Source organism: Stegostoma tigrinum, chromosome 4 (assembly GCF_030684315.1).
Source record: "Stegostoma tigrinum isolate sSteTig4 chromosome 4, sSteTig4.hap1, whole genome shotgun sequence".
Lineage (NCBI taxonomy): Eukaryota > Metazoa > Chordata > Chondrichthyes > Orectolobiformes > Stegostomatidae > Stegostoma > Stegostoma tigrinum.
The window spans coordinates 7,599,742-7,621,153 of NC_081357.1; the positions used below are offsets into that span (position 1 = coordinate 7,599,742).

The 21,412-nt window shown below is 42.7% G+C and overlaps 1 protein-coding gene across 2 annotated transcripts in view; it reads right to left on the reverse strand.

Moving 5' to 3' along the window:
* The window catches only part of LOC125452813 (inactive tyrosine-protein kinase 7-like), a 212,741-nt gene that overhangs the window by 52,668 nt on the left and 138,661 nt on the right, over nt 1-21,412 (reverse strand). For both annotated transcript variants that reach the window (XM_048531693.2, XM_048531694.2), the window contains exons 9-14: nt 20,492-20,627; nt 11,783-11,902; nt 10,360-10,506; nt 9,342-9,492; nt 7,628-7,755; nt 7,325-7,525 (exon numbers count right to left, since the gene is read on the reverse strand). In XM_048531693.2, the coding sequence (XP_048387650.1) occupies nt 7,325-7,525; nt 7,628-7,755; nt 9,342-9,492; nt 10,360-10,506; nt 11,783-11,902; nt 20,492-20,627 (883 nt within the window). The remainder of the gene's footprint in view (nt 1-7,324; nt 7,526-7,627; nt 7,756-9,341; nt 9,493-10,359; nt 10,507-11,782; nt 11,903-20,491; nt 20,628-21,412) is intronic.

Below are 21,412 nucleotides of genomic sequence, written 5' to 3' on the forward strand. Positions count from 1 at the left end.
TTGTCACTATCCACAGTAACCAGGTCCTTTAAGCATCTTTATCAAACGTCCTTTCTAACACCTCTTCTTTTAAACATGTGAAAAATACATAAGGAAGAGCAGGGGTAGGCCACAGGCTCCTCAAGCCTGCTCCACCATTTAATCATATCATGGCTGTTGAGACTGTAACCTTAAACTTCGTCTTCCCACCTCCCCACAATAATCTTATACCTCCTTACTTCCCAAGAATGTGTTCACCTTGACTTAAAAATGTTTAAGGATTGCTTCCATCGCCTTTTTGGGGAAGCGAGTTTGAAGACTCATGGTCCCTAAGAAAAGGATTCTCCTCAAACGCATCTTTTATGAGCAAACTCATTTTTGAAACTGCAACCCATTGTTCATAGCAACAGCCAGCCTCAACTTATCCAATCAGTTCCGAAGTGCTTCAGCGGCAGAACCATGCGTGTAGATCTTTTTTATGCACGTTCCTGTAAGGCTTCACATTCTCCTGAAGGTGTGGTGCCTGAATTGGGTCTGAGATACCCCACCATGTGAGCATGTTCTCATCAACGTTCCATTTGAAAATGAACATTTAAAACCAGGTCACTTATCCTTGCAATGCAGTGTTTAAAACTGGGGTACCCTTAAAAACTGAGTTCTTTTAGGATTCCATATTTAGTAAATCCCACATAGCATGGACCTATGTTACAGTCGTAAATATTCTTCAATAACAGAAAAGGAAAGACTTATTGGGTGTCACAAAATTATGAATGTAGTGTTTTGGAAAATAGGGGTTTTTGTAATAAAAGTATCTCCTCCACCATCATTAGCCAAAATGATTCAGACAATTGATTGAAATGCCTAAGTTATTTGTACCTAGAAACAGCAAACAACAAGTGCTCAGCCCAGAAGAAAGGTGGACCAGATGAAGAGGAAGAACACCTCAGAAGGAGTTCCTCAACACTTCAGCTGCAGAATAGAATGCAGCCCTCTCAACATCAACAAAACTAACACATTCTGTGCCAACAGTCTGTTTGTCTTCTGGATAATGATCCAAAGATAATGATTGTATATTTTCTTTGTTTGTTGAACATTCATATCATATCTGAACTGCTGCTTCTTAGAAGATGAGATATAGTCGCAGAATTAGGCATTCATCCCATCAACTCTACTCCACCATTTGATTATGACTAACATGTTTCTACCCATAACTCTTAATCATCTTACTAATCAAGAACCTATCTCTGTCTTAAACACACTCAATCACTTGTTTCTACTTCCCTCTCTGGCAATGAGTTCCACAGAGTCACCCACCCTCTGGCTGAAAAAACCTCATTTCAGATCCCACCTTCAGCCCCATCAAGTCTGCCTCATCACACATCTCTAAATCCAGAAGTGGCTGTTCTCTTGTGGGCCAATAAGCTGCTCCAAAAACAAACACCTGTCATCTCTTAGACATCCACAAATGATTTTTCTTGAGATCTGCTACCAACGTGAATTTCCCAGCCCACCTGCATATTGAAGACCCCCATGATTATTAGAGTCTTAGAGTCATACAGCACAGGAAACAGATCATTCTGTCCAGCCAACCCACATTGACCATATTCTCAAACTAAAGTAGTCCCACCTGTCTATACAACTTCAACATCCCAACTCCTATACTCAAAGGTCTGAGCAATGAAGGCAAGCATGCTCAATGCCTTCTTGACCACACTGTAACTGTGACACAAATTTCAAAGAATTTATAGACCTGAATCCCCAGGTCTCTGTTCTACAGCACTACCCAAGGCCCTACATTTAACTGTATAAGTCCTGTCCTTGTTTGTATTACCAAAGTGCAATACCTCACATTTATCCAAATTAAACTCCATCTGCTACTCCTGATTTATTCTCTTCCCCATATTCTGTCTAGGCAGGTCGGACTCAACTCCCATCATGATCCTTTTCTTTTGTGCTTCCGCAAATTTACCCACAGATTCTAAGCCTCCTACTCCATATCACTTGTTGCAATTTAATTTCATTTCATATGAATAAGGCAATGCCACCCGTGACCCATCTGCCTGTCCTTTCAACCCTTGGATATTAGTTCCCAGGCCTGGTCCCCTTGAAGCCACATCTGTGATACCCACAATATCATACCGGCCAATTTCAATTTATGTAACAAGCTCAATAGCCTTGTTTCATTTATTGTGTGCATTTAAGTACAACACACTCAGTCCTGCTTTGACTGTCCCCGTTCTCACAGGTCTTTTGCTTATATGCCTCTGCCCGAAGTTAGTTTCCTGACCCTTTCCACAGTCTCTGTCCTATTAGTTGTTCTGGAAATTTCAACCTATGCTGAGCTTTTCCCTCTTTAACTTCTTCCATAATTTTGCATGCAATGAACCCTCACCTCCATTATTTATTTTATAGAGTTTAAGAACTAAAACTATCTGAAAATTGCATACAAGGTAATTATAATCACAGGCTACGAAGATCAACAGTTCCATGGCTTTATTTTTATTGTTATTCATTTAAGGGATATTGGCGTCACTAGCGGGCCAGCTTTGATTGCTCATCCTAGCTGTCCTTGAGAAGATGGCGGTGCAGCTTCCTTCTTGACCTACAGCAGTCCATTTGCTGTAGGTAAAACCTTAATACCATCAGGGCAAACCTCTCAGATTTTAGCAAAGTGATGCTGATGTGATGGTATACATTTCCAAGTTAGGACGGTGAATGGCTTGGGGGGGTGGTATCTTGCAGGTGGTGCTTCCATGTTCTGTTTCCCTTGTCCTTCTAGATGGAAGTGATCGGTGGGTTTAAAACATGCTGGCTAAGGTGTCTTGGTGAATTTATGCAGTGCACCTTGCAGATATGACTCAATGCTACTACTGAGCACCGATGGTGGAGGCAGCAAATATTTGGGGATGTGCTGTCAATCATGCAGCTTTGTGCTGGATGGTGTTAAGTTTCTTGGATGATGTTGGAGCTGCATTCATCCAGGCAAACAGGAAGTATTCTATCACACTGATGACTTGTGTCATGTAGATGGAAGAGAGGCCTGGGGGAGTAAGGAGGCGAGTTATTTGAAACAGGACTTTTTTGCTTCTGGCCTATTCTTGTAGCCACAGTACACACATGGTTGATCGGTGCAACATCCCAGGGTGTCGAGCAGTGTAGGATTCAGTGATGATAACACCACTGAATTTCAAGGGTCGATGCACAGACTCTCTCTTGTAGGAGATAACTGTTGCCTGGTACTTGTGCGGAACAAATGTTACTTGCCTCTTTTCACCCCAAATCTTGATATTGTCCATGTCTTACTGAATTTGGACAAGGTTCAGTATCTGAGGAGTCAAGTAACAGTTGCGCCACACAAATGCCAGGCTATGACCATTACCAATAAGAGACAATCTAACTGCTCCTCCTGGACATTCAATGGTGTTACCATCACTGAATACCCTACTATCAACATCCTGGGGATTACCACTGACCAGAAACTTAACTGGACTTGCCACAAACACAGTGACTACAACAACAGCACTGAGTAACTCACCTCCTGACTTCTCAAAGCCTGTCCATCATCTACTAGGCATAAGTCAGGAGTGTGATGGAATACTCCCCACTTGCCTGGATGGGTGCTGCTCCAACACATTTCAAGAAGCTAGACACCAATCAAGATAAAGCAACCTGCCTGATTAGCAGTACATCCACAAACATCTACTCCCTCTACCACCAATGCTCAATAGCAAGTGTGTACAATCTACAAGACACACTGCAGAAATTCACCAAAGATCCTTAGACAATACCTTCCAAATCCCCATACACTTCCATCTAGAAAGACATGGACAGCAGATACATGGAAGCACCACCACCTTAAAGTTCCTCTTCAAGCCACACACTATCCTGATATGGAAATATATCACCATTTCATCAGTGAGACTGAGCTCAAATCCTGAAATTCTCTGTCTAAAGGCACTATGGGTCAACCCACAGCAGGTGGGCTACAACAGTTCAAGAAGTCAGCTCACCACAACCTTCTTGGGGCAACTAGGGACAGGCAATAAATGTGGGCCTGCCAGGGACAACTACATCCCACAAATAAATTTTAAAAGTTTGAAATGATGCCGAACATCAAGATTCAGCAAACATCCCCAATTCTGATATTAGTCTACAATCAAAGATAGGGTAATTGTACATCTTGAAAATTTTCAGTTAATCAGGGGAAGTAAACATGGATTCTTGACAGAGAAGTTGTGCGTGTCAAACCTTGCTGAATTTTTGAAGTGGTGCATAAGGTAGAGAATGGGAGAAAATGTCTATACATATTGTTTATATGGACTTCCAAAAGACATGTGATAAAGTCCCACATAAGAGACTGATAACTAAGGCATTAGGCCACTGAATTGAGGACAAATTACACACATGGCTGGGAAATTGCTCAAGTGGCAGGTTACAAAGACGGGATAGTAGGTAAATACTCAAATTGGCAGGTAGTGACTGGTGTGTTCAGTTGTGGTCACCTCATTACAGGAAAAATATGGAAACTTTAGAGAGGGTGTAGAGGAGATTTACCAGGATGCTGCCTGGACTGGAGGGCAGGTCTTATGAGGAAAGGTTGAGGAAGCTAGGGCTTTTCTCATTGGAGCGTAGGAGGAGGAGGAGAGGTGACTTGATAGAGGTTTACAAGATTTACAAGACAGGCATAGACAGAGTAGATAATCAGGGACTTTTTCCGCAGGACGAAAATGATTACTACAAGGGGGTATAATTTTAAGGCAACTGGAAGAAGGTATAGGGGAGATGTCAGAAGTAGGTTCTTCACAGAGTGGTGGGCATGCAGAATGCGCTGCCGGCAGTGGTAGCGCAGTCAGATACTTCAGAGACTTCACAGACTTTTAAACGACTCTTGGGTAGGCACAGGGAGGATAGTAAAACGTAGGGTATGCAGTGTAGATTGACCTTAGTAGGATAATAGGTCAGCCCAACATCATGGGCCAAAGGGCCTGTACTGTGCTGTGCTGTGCTGTACTGTACTATGTTCTAGTGGTGTCCCATAAAGGATCTGTGTTAGGGCATCAATTATTCACATTATTTATTAATGACTGGGATAATAGCATAAAAAAATCATTTTTCCAAATTTGCAGATAACACAAAGTTAGGTGACAATGGTGTAGATGCAAAGATAAATTGATAGACTGGGTAAATGGGGCAAAACTGTGGCAGATGCATTTTCATGTCAACAAGTGTTACGTTAATTATTTTGATCTGAAAAAAGACAGAGCAGGATGCTTTCTAGATGTCATGAACTGAAATAGTGTAGATGTCTAAGAGTCAGGGGGCTTTTTCAGACACTTGGATCTTTAAAATGCCATAAGCAAGTTTAGAAAAGTTGTAGGAGAGGCACGATGGCTCAGTGGGGCACCACGGTGGCTCAGTGGTTAGCACTGCTGCCTCACAGCACCAGGGACCCAGGTTCAATTCCACCCTCTGGTGACTGTGCAAAATCCACACAGACATTCTCCCCATGTCTGTGAGGGTTTCCTCTGGGTGCTCCGATTCCCTCCCACAGTCCAAGATGTGCAGGCTATGTCGATTAGCCATGCTAATAATGCAAGGTTACAGCAATAGGATAGGTGATCAGGGATAATGGGAACTGCAGATGGTGGAGAATCCAGAGATAACAAAGTGTGGAGCTGGATGAACACAGCAGGCCAAGCAGGATCTTAGGAGCACAAAAGGTGACATTTCGGGTCGAGACCCTTCATCAGAGAGGGGGATGGGGAGAGGGTTCTGGAATAAATAGGGAGAGAGGGGGAGGTGGACTGAAGATGGATACAGGAGAAGATAGGTGGAGAGGAGAGTGGAGGTGGGGAGGTAGGGAGGGGATAGGTCAGTCCGGGGAGGACAGACAAGTAAAGGGGGGCAGGATGAGGTTGGTAGGTAGGAAATGGAGGTGCAGCTTGAGGTGGGAGGAGGGGATAGGCGAGAGGAAGAACAGGTTAGGGAGGCGGGGACGAGCTGGGCTCGTTTTGGGATGTGGTGGGGGGGTGGGCGGTGGGGGGGGGGGGGGGGGTGAGATTTTGAAGCTGGTGAAATTCACATTGATACCATTGGGCTGCAGGGTTCCCAAGCGGAATGTATGAGTTGCTGTTCCTGCAACCTACGGGTGGCATCATTATGGCACTGCAGGAGGCCCAGGATGGACATGTTGTCTAAGGAATGCGAGGGGGAGAAATGTGGAAAGTCATCTTGGGGCCTGGGATGCGGGTGAGAGAGGTGGTGTAGGGGCAGGTGTAGCACTTCCTGCGGTTGCAGGGGAAAGTGCCCGGTGTGGTGGGGTTGGAGGGGAGTGTGGAGTGGACAAGGGAGTCGCGGAGAGACTCGCATCTCCGGAAGGCAGACAAGGGTGGGTTGGGAAAAACGTCTTTAGTGGTGGGGTCGGATTGTCGATGGCGGAAGTGTTGGAGGACAATGCGTTGTATGCAGAGGTTGGTGGGGTGGTATGTGAGGACTAGTGGGATGCTCCTTTAGCGGTTATTGCGGGGGCGGAGTGCGAGGGATGAGGTGCAGGAAATGCAGGAGACACAGTTGAGGGTGTCCTCAACCACTGGGGGTGGAGTGTGGTAGTGGCGGCCCTTGAAGAACGAGGGCATCTGGGATGTGTAGGAGTGGAATGCCTCATCCTGGGAGCAGATGCGGCAGAGGCGAAGGAATTGGGAATAGGGGATGGAATTTTTTGCAGGAAGGTGGGTGGGAGGAGGTGTATTCCAGGTAGCTGTGGGAGTGGGTGGGCTTGAAATGGACATCAGTTTGTAGGTGGTTGCCTGAGATGGAGACAAAGGTCCAGGAAGGTAAGGGATGTGTTGGACATGGTCCAGGTGAACCTAAAGTTGGGGTGGAAGGTGTTGGTGAAGTGGATGAGCTGTTCCATCTCCTCCTGGGAGCATCAAGATAGGTATTGGGTCTGGGTGGGATGTTCTTTGGCGGGGTAGTGGTATTTTGATGGGCTAAACGGTCTGCTTCAAGCCTGTAGGAATTCTATGATCATCCTCAAATTAAGGCATGATCAATGACAAAATATTTTGTTTCCCATACACAAAAACTTTTCTCCTCTTATTTCCTATTCAGTTTTTTTTAAAATTATGCTTTCTTCTCTACTGACCCTGACATTTGCCAAATCTAGTCTTACTTTTTAAAAAAATGGAAGTGAGAAAATGGGAAGGGCAAAGACAAAAAAAAAGAACATGACTCTTGGTATCAGAACTTCATTACCACACTTCAAGATGACATCTTCAAAAAATAACCCAGTCCTCCAGTCGGAATGTACTCATTTACACATGAATCTTCACATTCAGAACCTCACCATTCAGAACCTCCATTTCCGGTTCTTCTCCCTCTGGACCTTTATGCAATCTCTTCGCTTTTCTTCTTTTTTTGCAAAAGAACATGAGTCCTAACACAATAATAATGTAGGCTACTGCAGCTCCAACAGACAGTCCAATAGTCTGGATCATTTTGTATGGAGTGTGCTGGTTTTCACTTCCATCAAGAATGGCTGGCTTGTCTGCAGAGGCAAAGACAATTTGGGAGTGTTTTTGCAAGTTTCAGATCAATGTGAAAGCACAAAGTGATGAGGACACTGTGTAAAACAGTAACCATTACTCACCAACAACATAGAGGAAAGCATCTCTGTGCTGGATGCTGCAATTGTTGCCAGCAATGCAGGTGTATTTCCCACTATCCTCTGCACTGACATCGTAGATTATCAAGGATCCATTTGCCACTTTCTGTATCCTATGGTAAAATTTTCAGAAGCAAACCAGAAGGAAGAAAGGTCAAGCCTGCTCAGTTGAACGATTAATGTGACTTTAATCTTCATGTATATTTTTAAAATTGAACTGGCAGAGTTAGCTATGAGGAAGAATTCAGACTGCATTTGGAACAGTCTCCCGGGACAATATGTCGTGGATCTAATCAGACTACTTTTGATTTGATAGTGTGTAATGAGACAGGTTTAAATGATCTGAATTTTAAAAAACCCAAGGAAACAGTGACTAAACTTGGCAGAATTTAGCATTCAGTTTGAGAGAGATTACCAAACTTGGATTGGAAACGACAGTGTAAATACCCTTATTTAGTTAAGTTTGGCAAAGTGAGGGCAGAGTTGACTGGAGTGGACAGGGAAAGCAGTTAAGCAGGTAAGACAGTTGATGGTCATAAACAGACATTTAAGAAAATAGTTCATGATTCACAGCAAAGACATATCTCAGGGAGGAAGGTGATTTGTGGGAAGGGGATAAACCAACCATGGTTAACCAAGGAAGTTAAACATTGATTTTACTTTCAAATTAATACAAAGGAACATGGCAAAGATTGGTGGCAAACCAGAGGATTAGGAAAGTTTCAAAAGCCAACAAAAGATTACTAAAAAAGGCACAAAATAAACTATGAAGGTAAACTAGCAAGTTATGTTGTTACATAAGCAAGAGTTTAAATATGTGAAAAGGAAGGGAGAAGTCAAAGTGAAAATATGCCCCTTGGATAGCAATACTGGGGAAACAATAACGTTGAAGCAGGAACTAGAACAGGAGTCGAATAAATACATTAGTCATTATGATTGAAGATACTAATAGCATTCCAAAAAGACTAAATTAAAGGGGTACAAAGGTAGGGATGGAATAAATACAATTAACTATCACTACAGAAGATATGCCAGGGAAGTAAAGTGGCCAAAGAGCTAATGAGGGAGTATGAGAGGAATCAGAAAGAATAGAGAACCTGAATATTTTAATGGAAAAGGACTACAAGAAGATGCAGCACAGAAAGATGCATTTTCAGATCCTCATGCGTGAAACACAAACACCTTCTGAACTTGGTTGCTAGATAAGAGGGAAGGCAAATGGAATGTTGATCTTTATTTCAAAGGGAATGGAATATAAAAATAGAGAGATTTTGCAAACATTCTCATGGCACTAGTCAGACCACACCTAGAATACCGTGAACCATTTTGGTCCCTGTAACTAATTGAAAAAAAGGAATTATTGGACATTTCACACAATTCAGAGAAGATTCACTAGGTTGATCCCACGTATAGAGGGACTTTCTTGGAAAGAGGGGTCAATTTTCTTGGACGTGTACTCATTGAAGTTTAGAGGGAGCAGAGATGACCTTATTGAAGCATATAAGATTGTTAGGGGACATGACAAGAAAGCTGTGAAAAGGTTGTTTTTGCTTGTGGGAGAATCCATGTCCAAAGGGCACGGCCATAGAAAAATATAACCTAAGAGAAAGAAAGGGGCTGCCATTTAAGACAAAGATGCTTCATTTTGTTTCATGTTAATATTGTCTGCCAGTAGTTCAAAAAAATAGTCATGTTATACCTCTGTGTGCCCTTGCTGGATTCGAGGATCTTCTCCTTTACTTTCCAATGAATATTAGGTTGTGGCTCCCCAGTAGCTTGACAGTTTAACACTGCAATATATCCCTGGTATACAGTGGTGTTCTCAGGCTCCATCTTAAACTTTGGCAAAACTAGGGGGAAGGGATAGATTTTTTTTAAAAATGCATAACAGCAATATTCCCTGAGAGAAAAATTCTTCACCTATTTAGAATTTTCAGATGAAATGAATTATTCTTTTTTTTCCCTTTGTGCCTTCTGCCAGCTACAAGTACTCCCAAGTCTGTTAGAACTACTGAGGTATGAGATAGATGTAAGGGAGCATATCAAACTGCTACTAATCACTAAACATTTAACTTAGGACATGATATTTTTCCAATGACAGTGGTCAGTCCACAAGCAGCAGAAGCCAAAGTCAGGCATGTATTCTCAGCCTCAGAGTCATATCTTCAAATAAACAACCTAAGTCATTATTTCACTAAACGCTTGTGAATGATTGGTCAGCTTACATCAAAGACAAGAATGCAACAGAAATTAGAGTAAGACTTCATTCCACTCTGTCCCAATACTCGTGGATTTTAGTATCAGACCACATGCCCTCCTGGAGGATCAAAGATTGAGGTCAAGATTGTCTAAACACAATTTTTAGTTCGTACTATGAGAGGTAGCAGGTTGAAGACTGGACCACAACAAAAATCAGACAATATGCCACCTTTGTCTCTTGTTAATTAAAGCAAAAGGGTTATTTCCTTAGTTTTATCTCTGTGCAACTTTTCAGTTATTCCCAAATTTTGAACAAAGGTTTTACATATGTCAATGCATTTAAATTTGACAAATCACGATGAAAAATGGTGTGGTTCTTCAAGGACTGATTTAGAGATGAAGATTACAATAAAGGGATTGCACTGGGGTTTAAACTTCACTAAAACTGGTGAGACCTATTGTTAAATTCCTTGATTAAAATTAGCAAATGGTTGAAATTCTGGCAGAAACCGTCTTACCTGCAACAGTAAGACGCACCGGTGCCTTGATTTCCCCTTGACTATTTGATGCAATACAAGTGTAGTGTCCAGCATCGCTTTTGGTCACTTGGGTAAAATGCAACAATCCGGCTTCTTGCCTAACATGAGGGGATATATGACTTCCATCTATATAGACAGATACATCAGATTGATCAATGACTTAAGCTATTATGCAGCCAAATGAAACAGGTACTGAAATTAAACTAGACCATCAGAAAAACTTAATTGAAAAAGAAAGTTTATCACATAAAAAGATAATTCACCAGAAAAATCCAAAGCAACAAAACAAATTCAGCAAAGAGTACTAATGGCCTAGGTGATTGCATCATCAGTATTACAGTTGTCTTTTTCTCTTGCTGCTAAGGCAGCAGGTTTAACTAAGAATTTAATTATTTGTTGAATAGAAGCTGGAATCGCAAAGGAAATGTAACTTCAAAAGTGAAACCTATGTTATGAGGGACCCACATATGCACACTCTAGTACAATCACATTCTTCATGTAATAGGTTGACAAAAAACTGCAGGTCTCACTAGCTTTAACATACAATTCTAATAAACACCTTTAATTTCACATTTTGTAATTGATCAACAGAAAGAATCCTGTATGACTTCCTAAACACTTCATCAACCAATCATTGTACTGTCATAGATGTGGAGAGATATGCACTCCAAGGTTCAGTAGCCCCTCCATGTTTCTCAGGCCTGCCACAACTTAGTGTGATTTCCTTTGCTCTATGGTACCAGCCCTCCTGCCATCTATAACCATTTTATCAGAGATAATGGGAACTGCAGCTGCTGGAGAATCCAAGATTACGAAGTGTGAAGCTGGATAAACACAGCAGGCCAAGCAGCATCTCAGGAGCACAAAAGCTGACGTTTTGGGCCTAGACCCTTATAACCATTTTATCGTTCTGCTGAGCTACATTTGTATTCACTTAGACTTTCCCTTGGATCCCAAAAGCTTTGTTACTCTGGATGTGAGTTTGCTCGCTGAGCTGGAAGGTTAGTTTTCAGACGTTTCGTCACCATTCTCGGTAACATCATCAGTGAGCCTCCGACGAAGCACTGGTGTTATGTCCCGCTTTCTATTTATTATATTTATAAATAAATAGAAAGCAGGACATAACACCAGTGCTTCGGAGGCTCGCTGATGATGTTACCTAGAATGGTGACAAAATGTCTGAAAACTAACCTTCCAGCTCCGCAAGCAAACTCACATCCCGAAGATAATGATCTTTCATAGGCACTCTATGTACTAGTCACATTATTTAATAACAGTGACAAACAAAGCATTGAAAAGACCAGAAACATGGTCAAGATTTTACTGGAATAAATCGACGTGCAGCTTGAAAAACTAATAAACATACAAGAGAGGTCAAAGTTGAAGAAATAATAACTCTCACCGCCTTTGCTCCATTTGATGACTGGTTTCTCACGGCCAGTGGCAGAACACTGGATCGTCATATCCTTATTCAATTCCATACACTGCTGTGACTGCGGAGGTGGTGTGAACTTAAGCTTCTCTGTAAAATGTAATGTAATGAGAGTTGCAAAATCTGGGTAGATCAATGTGTAACACTTCAGATGATGCCAGATAGAAATAGTTTAGGATTAGACATGGATACATTTCCCCAGGATGGTATGGGAAAAGTAAACATGGCACTGCAATTAACTCTGCAAGTTAGTATTGCACACTCACTCCAGAGGCTTGGTGGGACATGTCTATGTTATGCAGAATTAAATCATGTGGACTAGATTTGAGATATCTACTAACTGCTTTCAGGGATAGAAGAGTTCAGGTACTGTAACTGACTTCACAGTCCTTGGGATTTACCGTGGGACTGAGAGAACATATGAACTGTAGTAAAGAAAATTTGAAAGTTACCACTGCAGGTGTCACAAGTGGCTGAAGAGAGGTACAGTCATACTTAATGAGCAGTTCTAAAAGTGGAACAGCAGGTCATTGCGGTCCAAGTAGATATATTGAAAGAAGAGTTAGCAAACATGGAATCTTGGGTTCTTAAAAAGAGAAGTGTCGAGTACAAAAGCAGGGAAATTACGCTGAAGCTTAATAAAGCAATGACATGGCCACAACTCGAGTACTGCATCCAGCAGTGCCATAGCTCACTTGGGAGAAAATGAGGGGCCTCTCTTGAAGATGTAAATAGACACCAACATTTACAACACAGAATGAAGTCGTTGAACCCATAATGGCTGTGCTGGTGAATCAAGATCTGGCTCCACAAGGCCATTTACCACTTTTTTGATGTGGCAATGCATGCAATTACTTAACCACCTCTTAAATGTTACTTCAGTTTCTGGCTCTGACAGTAAGCTCTGGACATTCGCCATCCTCTGAACGTAAAAGATTTCTCAACTCTTCTCTTAATCTGTCTGCCTCTCAACTCATGGACAAAGTTCCTTCTGAGCACATAGTTCAGCAGCATCCTGCCAAATCTCATCTGCAACCCTTTTCATGCAATCACATCCCTCCTATAATATGGCTATAGAGAGAGCTCATTGAAGATTTACCAGCTTAATTCCTCAGATGGCGGGACAAACATACAAGGAGAGGTGAATCTGTGAGCGTTATATTTGCTAGAGTTAAGTAGAATGGTGGTGGCTCTCATGGACACCCACAACATTCCAACAGGACTAGACAGGGTAGATGCAGGAAGGATGCTTCCAATGGCAGGAGAGCCCAGTACTAGGGTACAGTCTGAGGCTACAGGGTAAACTACTTAGGACTGAGATGAGACTTCACCAGAAAGTAGGGAGGCTATACTACAGAGAGTGGTTGAGGCAAAAACATTGTATGATTTCAAGGACTTGGATATGACACCTGGGATTAAAGGAGTCAAAGGAAATGAGGGAAAGTGACAGCACGCTATTCAGTTGGTTAGTCAGCCATGATCCTAAATGAATGGTGAAGCAAGCTTGAAGGTCCAAATGGCCTCCTCCTGCTCCTATTGTCCATGTTTTAAATCCAATTAAACTTCTCCATAATGTTGATCCTATTACACTTCAGATGTAAATTGTCCAACTTAAGACCATAACACCATAAGACATAGGTGTGGAAGTAAGGCCATTCGGCCCAGTCCACTTCGCCATTTAAATCATGGCTGATGGGCATTTCAACTCCACTTCCCTGCACTCTCCCCACAGCCCTTGATTCCTTCTGAGATCAAGAATTTGTCGATATCTGCCTTGAAGGCATCCAACGTCCCTGCCTCCACTGCACTCCGCAGCAATGAATTCCACAAGCCCACCACTCTCTGGCTGAAGAAATGTCATCTCATTTCAGTTTTAAATTTACCCCCTCTAATTTTAAGGCTGTGCCCACGGGTCCTAGTCTCTCCGCCTAACGGAAACAACTTCCTCGCGTCCACCCCTTCTAAACCATACATTATCTTGTAAGGTTCTATTAGATCTCCCCTCAACCTTCTAAACTCTAATGAGTACAATCCCAGGATCCTTAGCCGTTCATCATACGTTAAACCTACCATTCCAGGGATCATCCGTGTGAATCTCCGCTGGACACGCTCCAGGGCTAGTATGTCCTTCCTGAGGTGTGGGGCCCTAAATTGGACACAGTGTTCTAAATGGGGCCGAACTAGAGCTTTATAAAGCCTCAGAAGCACATCACTGCTTTTACATTCCAACCCTTGAGATAAACGACAACATTACATTCGCTTTCTTAATTACGGACTCTACCTGCAAGTTAACCTTTAGAGAATCCTGGACCAACACTCCCAGATCCCTTTGTACTTCTGCTTTGCGAATTTTCTCACCATTTAGAAAATAATCCATGCCTGTATTCTTTTTTCCAAAGTGCAAATCCTCACATCGAATTTCATCAGCCATTTCCTGAACCACTCTCCTAAACCGTCTAAATCTTTCTGAAGTTCCCATCTCCCAGAAGCAGCCTAATGCCTCAGGAAACTAAAGCTCTTCTTCGTGTATCATCTCTCCAGTCACAAATTCATCAGCTCTCTCTCTTTGTTCCTATACTCACTGCTGCATGGAACTGGGAATAATCCAGAGGAAAAAAATACATTAAAAAGTCTTGCCTTTCAAGCTCCTACGTAACTCCCTAAAGTCAGCTTGTAGGATCTAATGTGCGCTTCTCTCCATTAATCCCAATATGGATGCAAACACTAGTTAGTCTTCCTCCCTCTTCAGAATGTCCTGCAGCCATTCCTTGACTCCGCCACCTGGGAAGTATCATGCTGTCTACTCCACTTTCAAATGGATTCCACTACTGCTATTCAACACTTCTTCCTCAACAACGCCCACCTCACAGCAGCTGGGTTACCAACGTTGGTCCACATTGGCCTCTATGGAGAAGCTGTCATTCTCAATATTTTCTAAGCTCAAAAATATGTTGGCAAACAAAATATACTTGGAGGATTCCCTCAATACCTGCCTGGTCCCCTTCTGTCTGACAATCACTTATTCGCTCTTTTCCTGCACTTCCTTAAACTGAGGAATAATCACATCCTGAAACTTGTTAACTACAAGCCTCTTGGCCTCATGAATACCCCATAGTGCGCCCGCAACTGCCACATAAGATGGTCTAGCCAGAGGCTCCTCCTGCACACATGGTGATCCAGGCTGCCAGGAGTGCCTAGAATTTCCCACATAGTGCTGGATGTCTAAATCATTGGCCTGATTCTTCCATGGTCCCAATTAATTGATGGTATGAAGGCCAGTGCACACAGACCTTAAGGTTTTGGGTAAGTGATACAGAGAGAATGTGAACAAGAAACTTTTAAAATTTAAAGTGATAAGATCTGGAACTCAAAAACAAACATGATTAATGATATCAAAATGAAAATCTTGGGACACATAGAACATGGAAAAGTACAGCACAGTACAGGCCCTTCGGCCCACGATGTTGTGCCGTGGAATAATGCTAATCCAAAAATAAAATAACCTAACCTGCATTCGCCTCAATTCACTGCTGTCCATGTGCATGTCCAGCAGTCGCTTAAAATGTCACTAATGACTCCGCTTCCACGACTACCACTGGCAAAGTATTCCATGCGCTCACAACTCTCTGGGTGAAGACCCTCCCTCTGACGTCTCCTCTTTACCTTCCCCCTAATACCTTAAAACTATGAACCCTCGTGGCAGTCAATCCTGCCCTGGACAAAGTCTCTGGCTATCGACTCTATCCATGCTTCTCATTACCTTGTACACCTCGATCAGGTCACCTCTCTTCCTCTTCCTCTCCAGAGAGAAGAGTCCGGGCTCAGTCAACCTCTCCTCGTAAGACAAGCCCTCCAGTCCAGGCAGCATCCTGGTAAACCTCCTTTGCACCCTCTCCAAAGCCTCCACATCTTTTCTATAATAGGGTGACCAGAACTGGACACAATATTCCAAGTGTGGTCTCACCAGGGTTTTGTAGAGCTGCAGCATAACCTCGCAGCTCTTAAACTCGATCCCCCTGTTAATGAAAGCCAAAACACCATATGCTTTCTTAACAACCTTATCCACTTGGGTGGCAACTTGAGGGAGCTATGCACTCAAACACCAAGATCCCGCTGTTCCTCCACACTGCCGAGAATCCTGCCTTTAATCCTATAGAATAGGATTAGGGTTAGGGTTAGGGTTAGGGAAATAAACTTGCAGGGCTACTGTGATAGAGTGGGATGACTCTATCTTGCTCCACAGACACTGCCATACCCACAAAGTCTCTCCAGCACTTTGTTTTTAATTGTACAGAAGTACTTGGCGAAAACAGTTCCCCTTCTCTGTCTTCTCTCTTCCCCTTCCCCTTCCCCTTCTCTCATATTCCGCTTGGGAACCCTGCAGCCTAATGGTATCAATGTGGACTTCTCGAGCTTCAAAATCTCCCCTTCCCCCACCACATCCCTAAACCAGCCCAGTTCGTCCCCTCCCCCCACTGCACCACACAACCAGCCCAGCTCTTCCCCTCCACCCACTGCATCCCAAAACCAGTCCAACCTGTCTCTGCCTCGCTAACCGGTTCTTCCTCCCACCCATCCCTTCCTCCCACCCCAAGCCACACCCCCATCTCCTAACTACTAACCTCATCCCACCTCCTTGACCTGTCCGTCTTCCCTGGACTGACCTATCCCCTCCCTACCTATACACTTTCCACCTATCTTCTTTTCTTTCCATCTTCAGTCCGCCTCCCCCTCTCTCCCTATTTATTCCAGAACCCTCACGCCATCCCCCTCTCTGATGAAGGGTCTAGGCCCGAAACGTCAGCTTTTGTGCTCCTGAGATGCTGCTTGGCCTGCTGTGTTCATCCAGCCTCACATTTTATTATCTTGGATTCTCCAGCATCTGCAGTTCCCATTATCTCTCCCCTTCTGTCTTCATTAGTCTATGATGTGCGAGAACACAGACCCTCATGGAAATTGGACGGGGAGATTATCACGAACAGCTATTCACAGATTCTTTAGGTCGAACTTGTCACTATCACACCTTGAGAAACCTACATAATGGAGAGAACACCTCACTGGGGTAGCACGTTTGAAATCAAGACCTGCTATTCCTGAAGTCGTGACAAAAAAATTCGAAATTTTAATCAAAGTACACAAAACTTGCCCAATTTTCTTGTCTGTTTAGATCCAGGTGAACTAAAAGCATTATACAGGATTCTGTACTTAACATGAATTGCTACCTATTACAAATGAATAGATGCCATCTACAAACTGAAAATATAACTAATAGTTAAAACTCAAAGCTATAGACAGACTGACAGGGAAACATAGAAACCAGAAACTGAAGTAGATTATTTGGCCTTTTGAACCTGCTCTGCCATTCCTTGGCTGATTATCCAACTCAAAAGCCTGTTAGCACTTTTCCCCTCATTTCTTTTGATCTTTAGCCAAGTGCTCTATCCATCTCCTTGAAATCATACAATGGTTTGGCTACAACTGGTTTCTGTGGTAACCAATTCTACAGGGTCACCACTTTCTGGGTGAAGATATTTCTCCTCAGTGTTACACAGTTCATCCATACCCTTCAACTGTGATCCTGGATTCTGGACTAAAACTCCCATCCCCAAAAACAACCCTACCATCAATCTGGAACACCATTGCTGCAATTATCTTATTAGCCTTGTCAGAATTTTATAGGTTTCCACGAGAACTCCCCTCACCCCCAATTCTTCTGAACTCCAGTAAATATAGTCTTAATTGATCCAGTCACTCTTCATATGCCAGTTCTGCCATTCCAGGAATCAGTCTAGTCAATGCTTGCTGGCACTCCTTCCATAGCCAGAATATATCTTTCCTCAGATGGAGCCTAAAACTGAACTTAACACCGAGAATCCGAAGAAACATCTTTGAAATATCTTTTCAATTTTCTACATAGCTCCCTAAAGTCAGTTTGCAGGATCTGCACACAATGCTCAAGGTGTGGTCTCTCCAAGGTAATGAACAATTACAGCAAAGCATCCCTGCTCCCTTACTCGAATCCTCTCACAGCGAAAACCAACACACCAGTTGCCTGCTGGATTTGCATGCCTACAGCAACTCAAAACACAGAACATAGAACAATACAGCACAGTACAGGCACTTCAGCCCATGACATTGTGCCGAACTTTTACCCTAAACCTAAAAAGGTCTATCTAACCTCCATCCCTACCTTATACTATCATCCATATGCCGATCTAATTTCTGCTTAAACGCCCCTAATGAGGCCAACTCGACTACCTTCTCTGGCAATGCATTCCACGTCTCTACCACTCTGAGTAAAGAATCTACCATTGACATCTCCCCTATATCTACCTCCACTCACTTTAAAACTATGCCCCCTTGTAATAATTACCTCTATCCTAGGAAAAGGTCTCTGGCTGTCCACTCTATCTATACGCCTGATCATTTTGTACACCTTTATCAAGTCAAAAGTACTGGTGTACAAAATGCTCAGGTCTCGTTGTACCTCCTCTTCTTCCAATAATAAATTGCCCTTATGTTTTTGCGACGAAAGCGGATAACTTCACATCTATTCACATTATACTTTACCTGCCATACATTTGTCCACTTGCTCAACTTGTGCAAATCACACTGACAAAAACATACTGCTGTTATGAGTGGAAGGCAACTAAATGGCTCTGTCCACAAGGCTCCCCAAGATGGTACATTTGTTTGTCAGGACTTAGATTTTTTAAAAATCTGTCTTCTCCAGGTATTTTTCATTTCCAGATGTGAGTTTGCTCGCTGAGCTGGAAGGTTAGTTTACAGACATTTCGTCACCATTCTAGGTAACATCAGTGAGCCTCCGACGAAGCGCTGGTGTTATGTCCCGCTTTCTATTGTTTCTAGCGCTTCGTCGGAGGCTCACTGATGATGTTATCTAGAATGGTGACGAAACGTCCGAAAACTAACCTTCCAGCTCAGCGAGCAAACTCACATCCAGAACCTCAACCTGAGCTACAAATCTTCTCAAAATTTTTTATTTCTTTTTAGGAGGCACAGAGCAATTGGTTTACAAATAAGGTCTCTGACATATTGGTTAAAAACTACAGCTTACAGCAAGTTGTGGGAGAAGGAAACAGTTTCCTTCAGGAAGCAGGTATTTTCGACTGCAGAGACACATTACCTCCCCTTCTGGAGGTACAAGGCTTCTGGCAACATCAGTCACTCCCACAAACTGTTAGCAACCCGAAAGGCAGCCACACTGTTGAAAGCAGCAGATGGCCTGTCACTCAAAGTTAGAATCCCACAAACCAAAACAGCCAAGTTCTGCCAATCATGTTACTTTATAAAAGTGCACAGGACAGCCAATCTGACACCAACCCCTCCTACAATTCTTGAACAAAATATCAATGTAAACACCACTTGCAACCAGTTTCAGTAACTTGCCTTTAAGAAATGCAGCGATACCTTTCACAATTACTGGTATTAACAGTCATCATCACCATCACTGAATCCCTACTGTGTGAAAACAGACTCTTCAGCCCAACAAGTCCACATGATCCTCAGAGCATTCCACCCAGACCCATCCCCCTATAAACCCACTTAATCTATATATCCCTGAACACTATGAGCAATTTAGCACAGCCAATCCACTTAGCCTGCACATCTTTCGACTGTGGGTGGTAACAGAACACTCGGAGGAAACCCACACAGACATGGGGAGAATGTCTGTGTGGAGTTTGCACAGTCACCTGAGGGCGGAATCGAATCTGGGTCCCTGGCACTGTGAGGCAGCAGTGCTAACCACTGAGTCACCATGCCACCTTTTCCTTACTGCAGTCAAAGTACAGAAAAAGATACACACAATCTTTAGATCAGTTAATCTTTTTGATGACATTGATATGGGATAAATACAAGCCAGGACCCCAAGTGTTGTTAGAGATAGTAGGAACTGCTGATGCTGGAAAATCTGAGACAAGGTGCAGAGCTGGATGAACACAGCAGGCCAAGCAGCGTCAGAGGAGCGGGAAAGCTGATGTCTCGGGCCTAGACCCAAAACATCAGCTTTCCTGCTCGGCCTGCAGTGTTCATCTAGCTCTGCACCTTGTTGTCCCAGGTGTAGTCGCCTGTTCTTTACATGGAATGGACTAGACCGGGATGCATTACACTCTATGCATTGCTTTGAAATCTAAAAATGGCAGAAAACCCAATCAAGTACTACTCTGGCAGTGAAAAAAATTTCATAGGATCTCAGTATGTTCTCTTCTGATGGTTGGAAATTATGTCTAGCTTCACGTAATGACAGAATCAAGGAAGGTGCCCAGAATGCCCAAGTTTGCTCCAAGAACCACTGGCAAAGTATGTGTCAAGAGTCTATCTCAGCAAAGTATCAGGTATATTGTGGAGGACCTCCAAGCTTGAACAGCTTTCTAAAACCGGTCATCCAGGTTCATTGCAAATATTCAAGTGGATAATGACTAAATATTGCTTATGACAGTGAAACTACGTCTTTGCGGAACATGAGAAAACAAAATAGTGTAACCAACGCCATGTAGCCTAGCAGATGCTGGGAATTACTTGGTACAGCATATTTTGTATTACTGAATTCATGTTCCAAATGAAATGGCTAAATGTACATTAAGAAAGAAATTGTTACAAATGAAAATTAAGGTTGCCCCAGGTGACTGCCTGCAGCGAATGAATACTTGCACTTACCTAAAACCTGGACACGTGCATCCTCCTCAATGTACCCTGCTGAGGTTCTGCTCTGACATTTGTATATAGTTCCATCATACACTTCTACATTATTAATACGCAGAGTTCCATTGTCAAATTCCTCAAATCGACTATCCTGCAAGTTAATCAAGACAATAAAAGGTATAGAAATTTATGAAAGTCTGTTAACTGAGGTCAGGTTAAACAAAAAAAAGTCTGCATCTTTGTCAAATGAAAAATCATTTCCCCCTGCCAACAAATAACTTCAGACAAGAATTAAAATTATAGGAATTGGGTTTGAGGTAGCTTGGGTGGAAGATAGTTAACTGCTTCCATATTAACACGTGATATGGAAGTGACTTGTTTGTATGCAGAACAAAGTTACAGCTGCAACTGTTTTACTGTTCAAAAGATAGGCATATGGGTGAAGATTTTCATCTTGTACACAATCAGTACTAACGCAAAATGTCAAATTATAAATATCACAACAGTTGATACTGTATGAGAAAAAGAGAGAGTTCTGATTGGTCAGCAGATTGGCCAACGGCCATGGCTTTACCACAGCGAACATAACCGGGAACAAAAGATTCTCAAACTTCCAGGTAATTCAAAAATGACACAAAGCTTGAATATATTCCTCTTGCTTGCAAAGGTTCCTGCATACAGATGCAGAGTTCTTCAAACAAGCATAAATAGGCCACATTAAAAGCTAGACCAATTATTTTGTATTTCATTAGTGTAGTTTTAGTGCATCCAAAATTGTTCAGCAATTTCTGCTCAATTGTGGAATCACATCTACCAGAAGGCTTTTATTTCTGGGTTTTGAAAGCACAGGCTAGTCAAAACCAGTCTATACACTGCCTCTCTCATGTAGGAAGCTGACTATGATTCTTGGAGGTCAGTCATTGCAGAACACCTCTG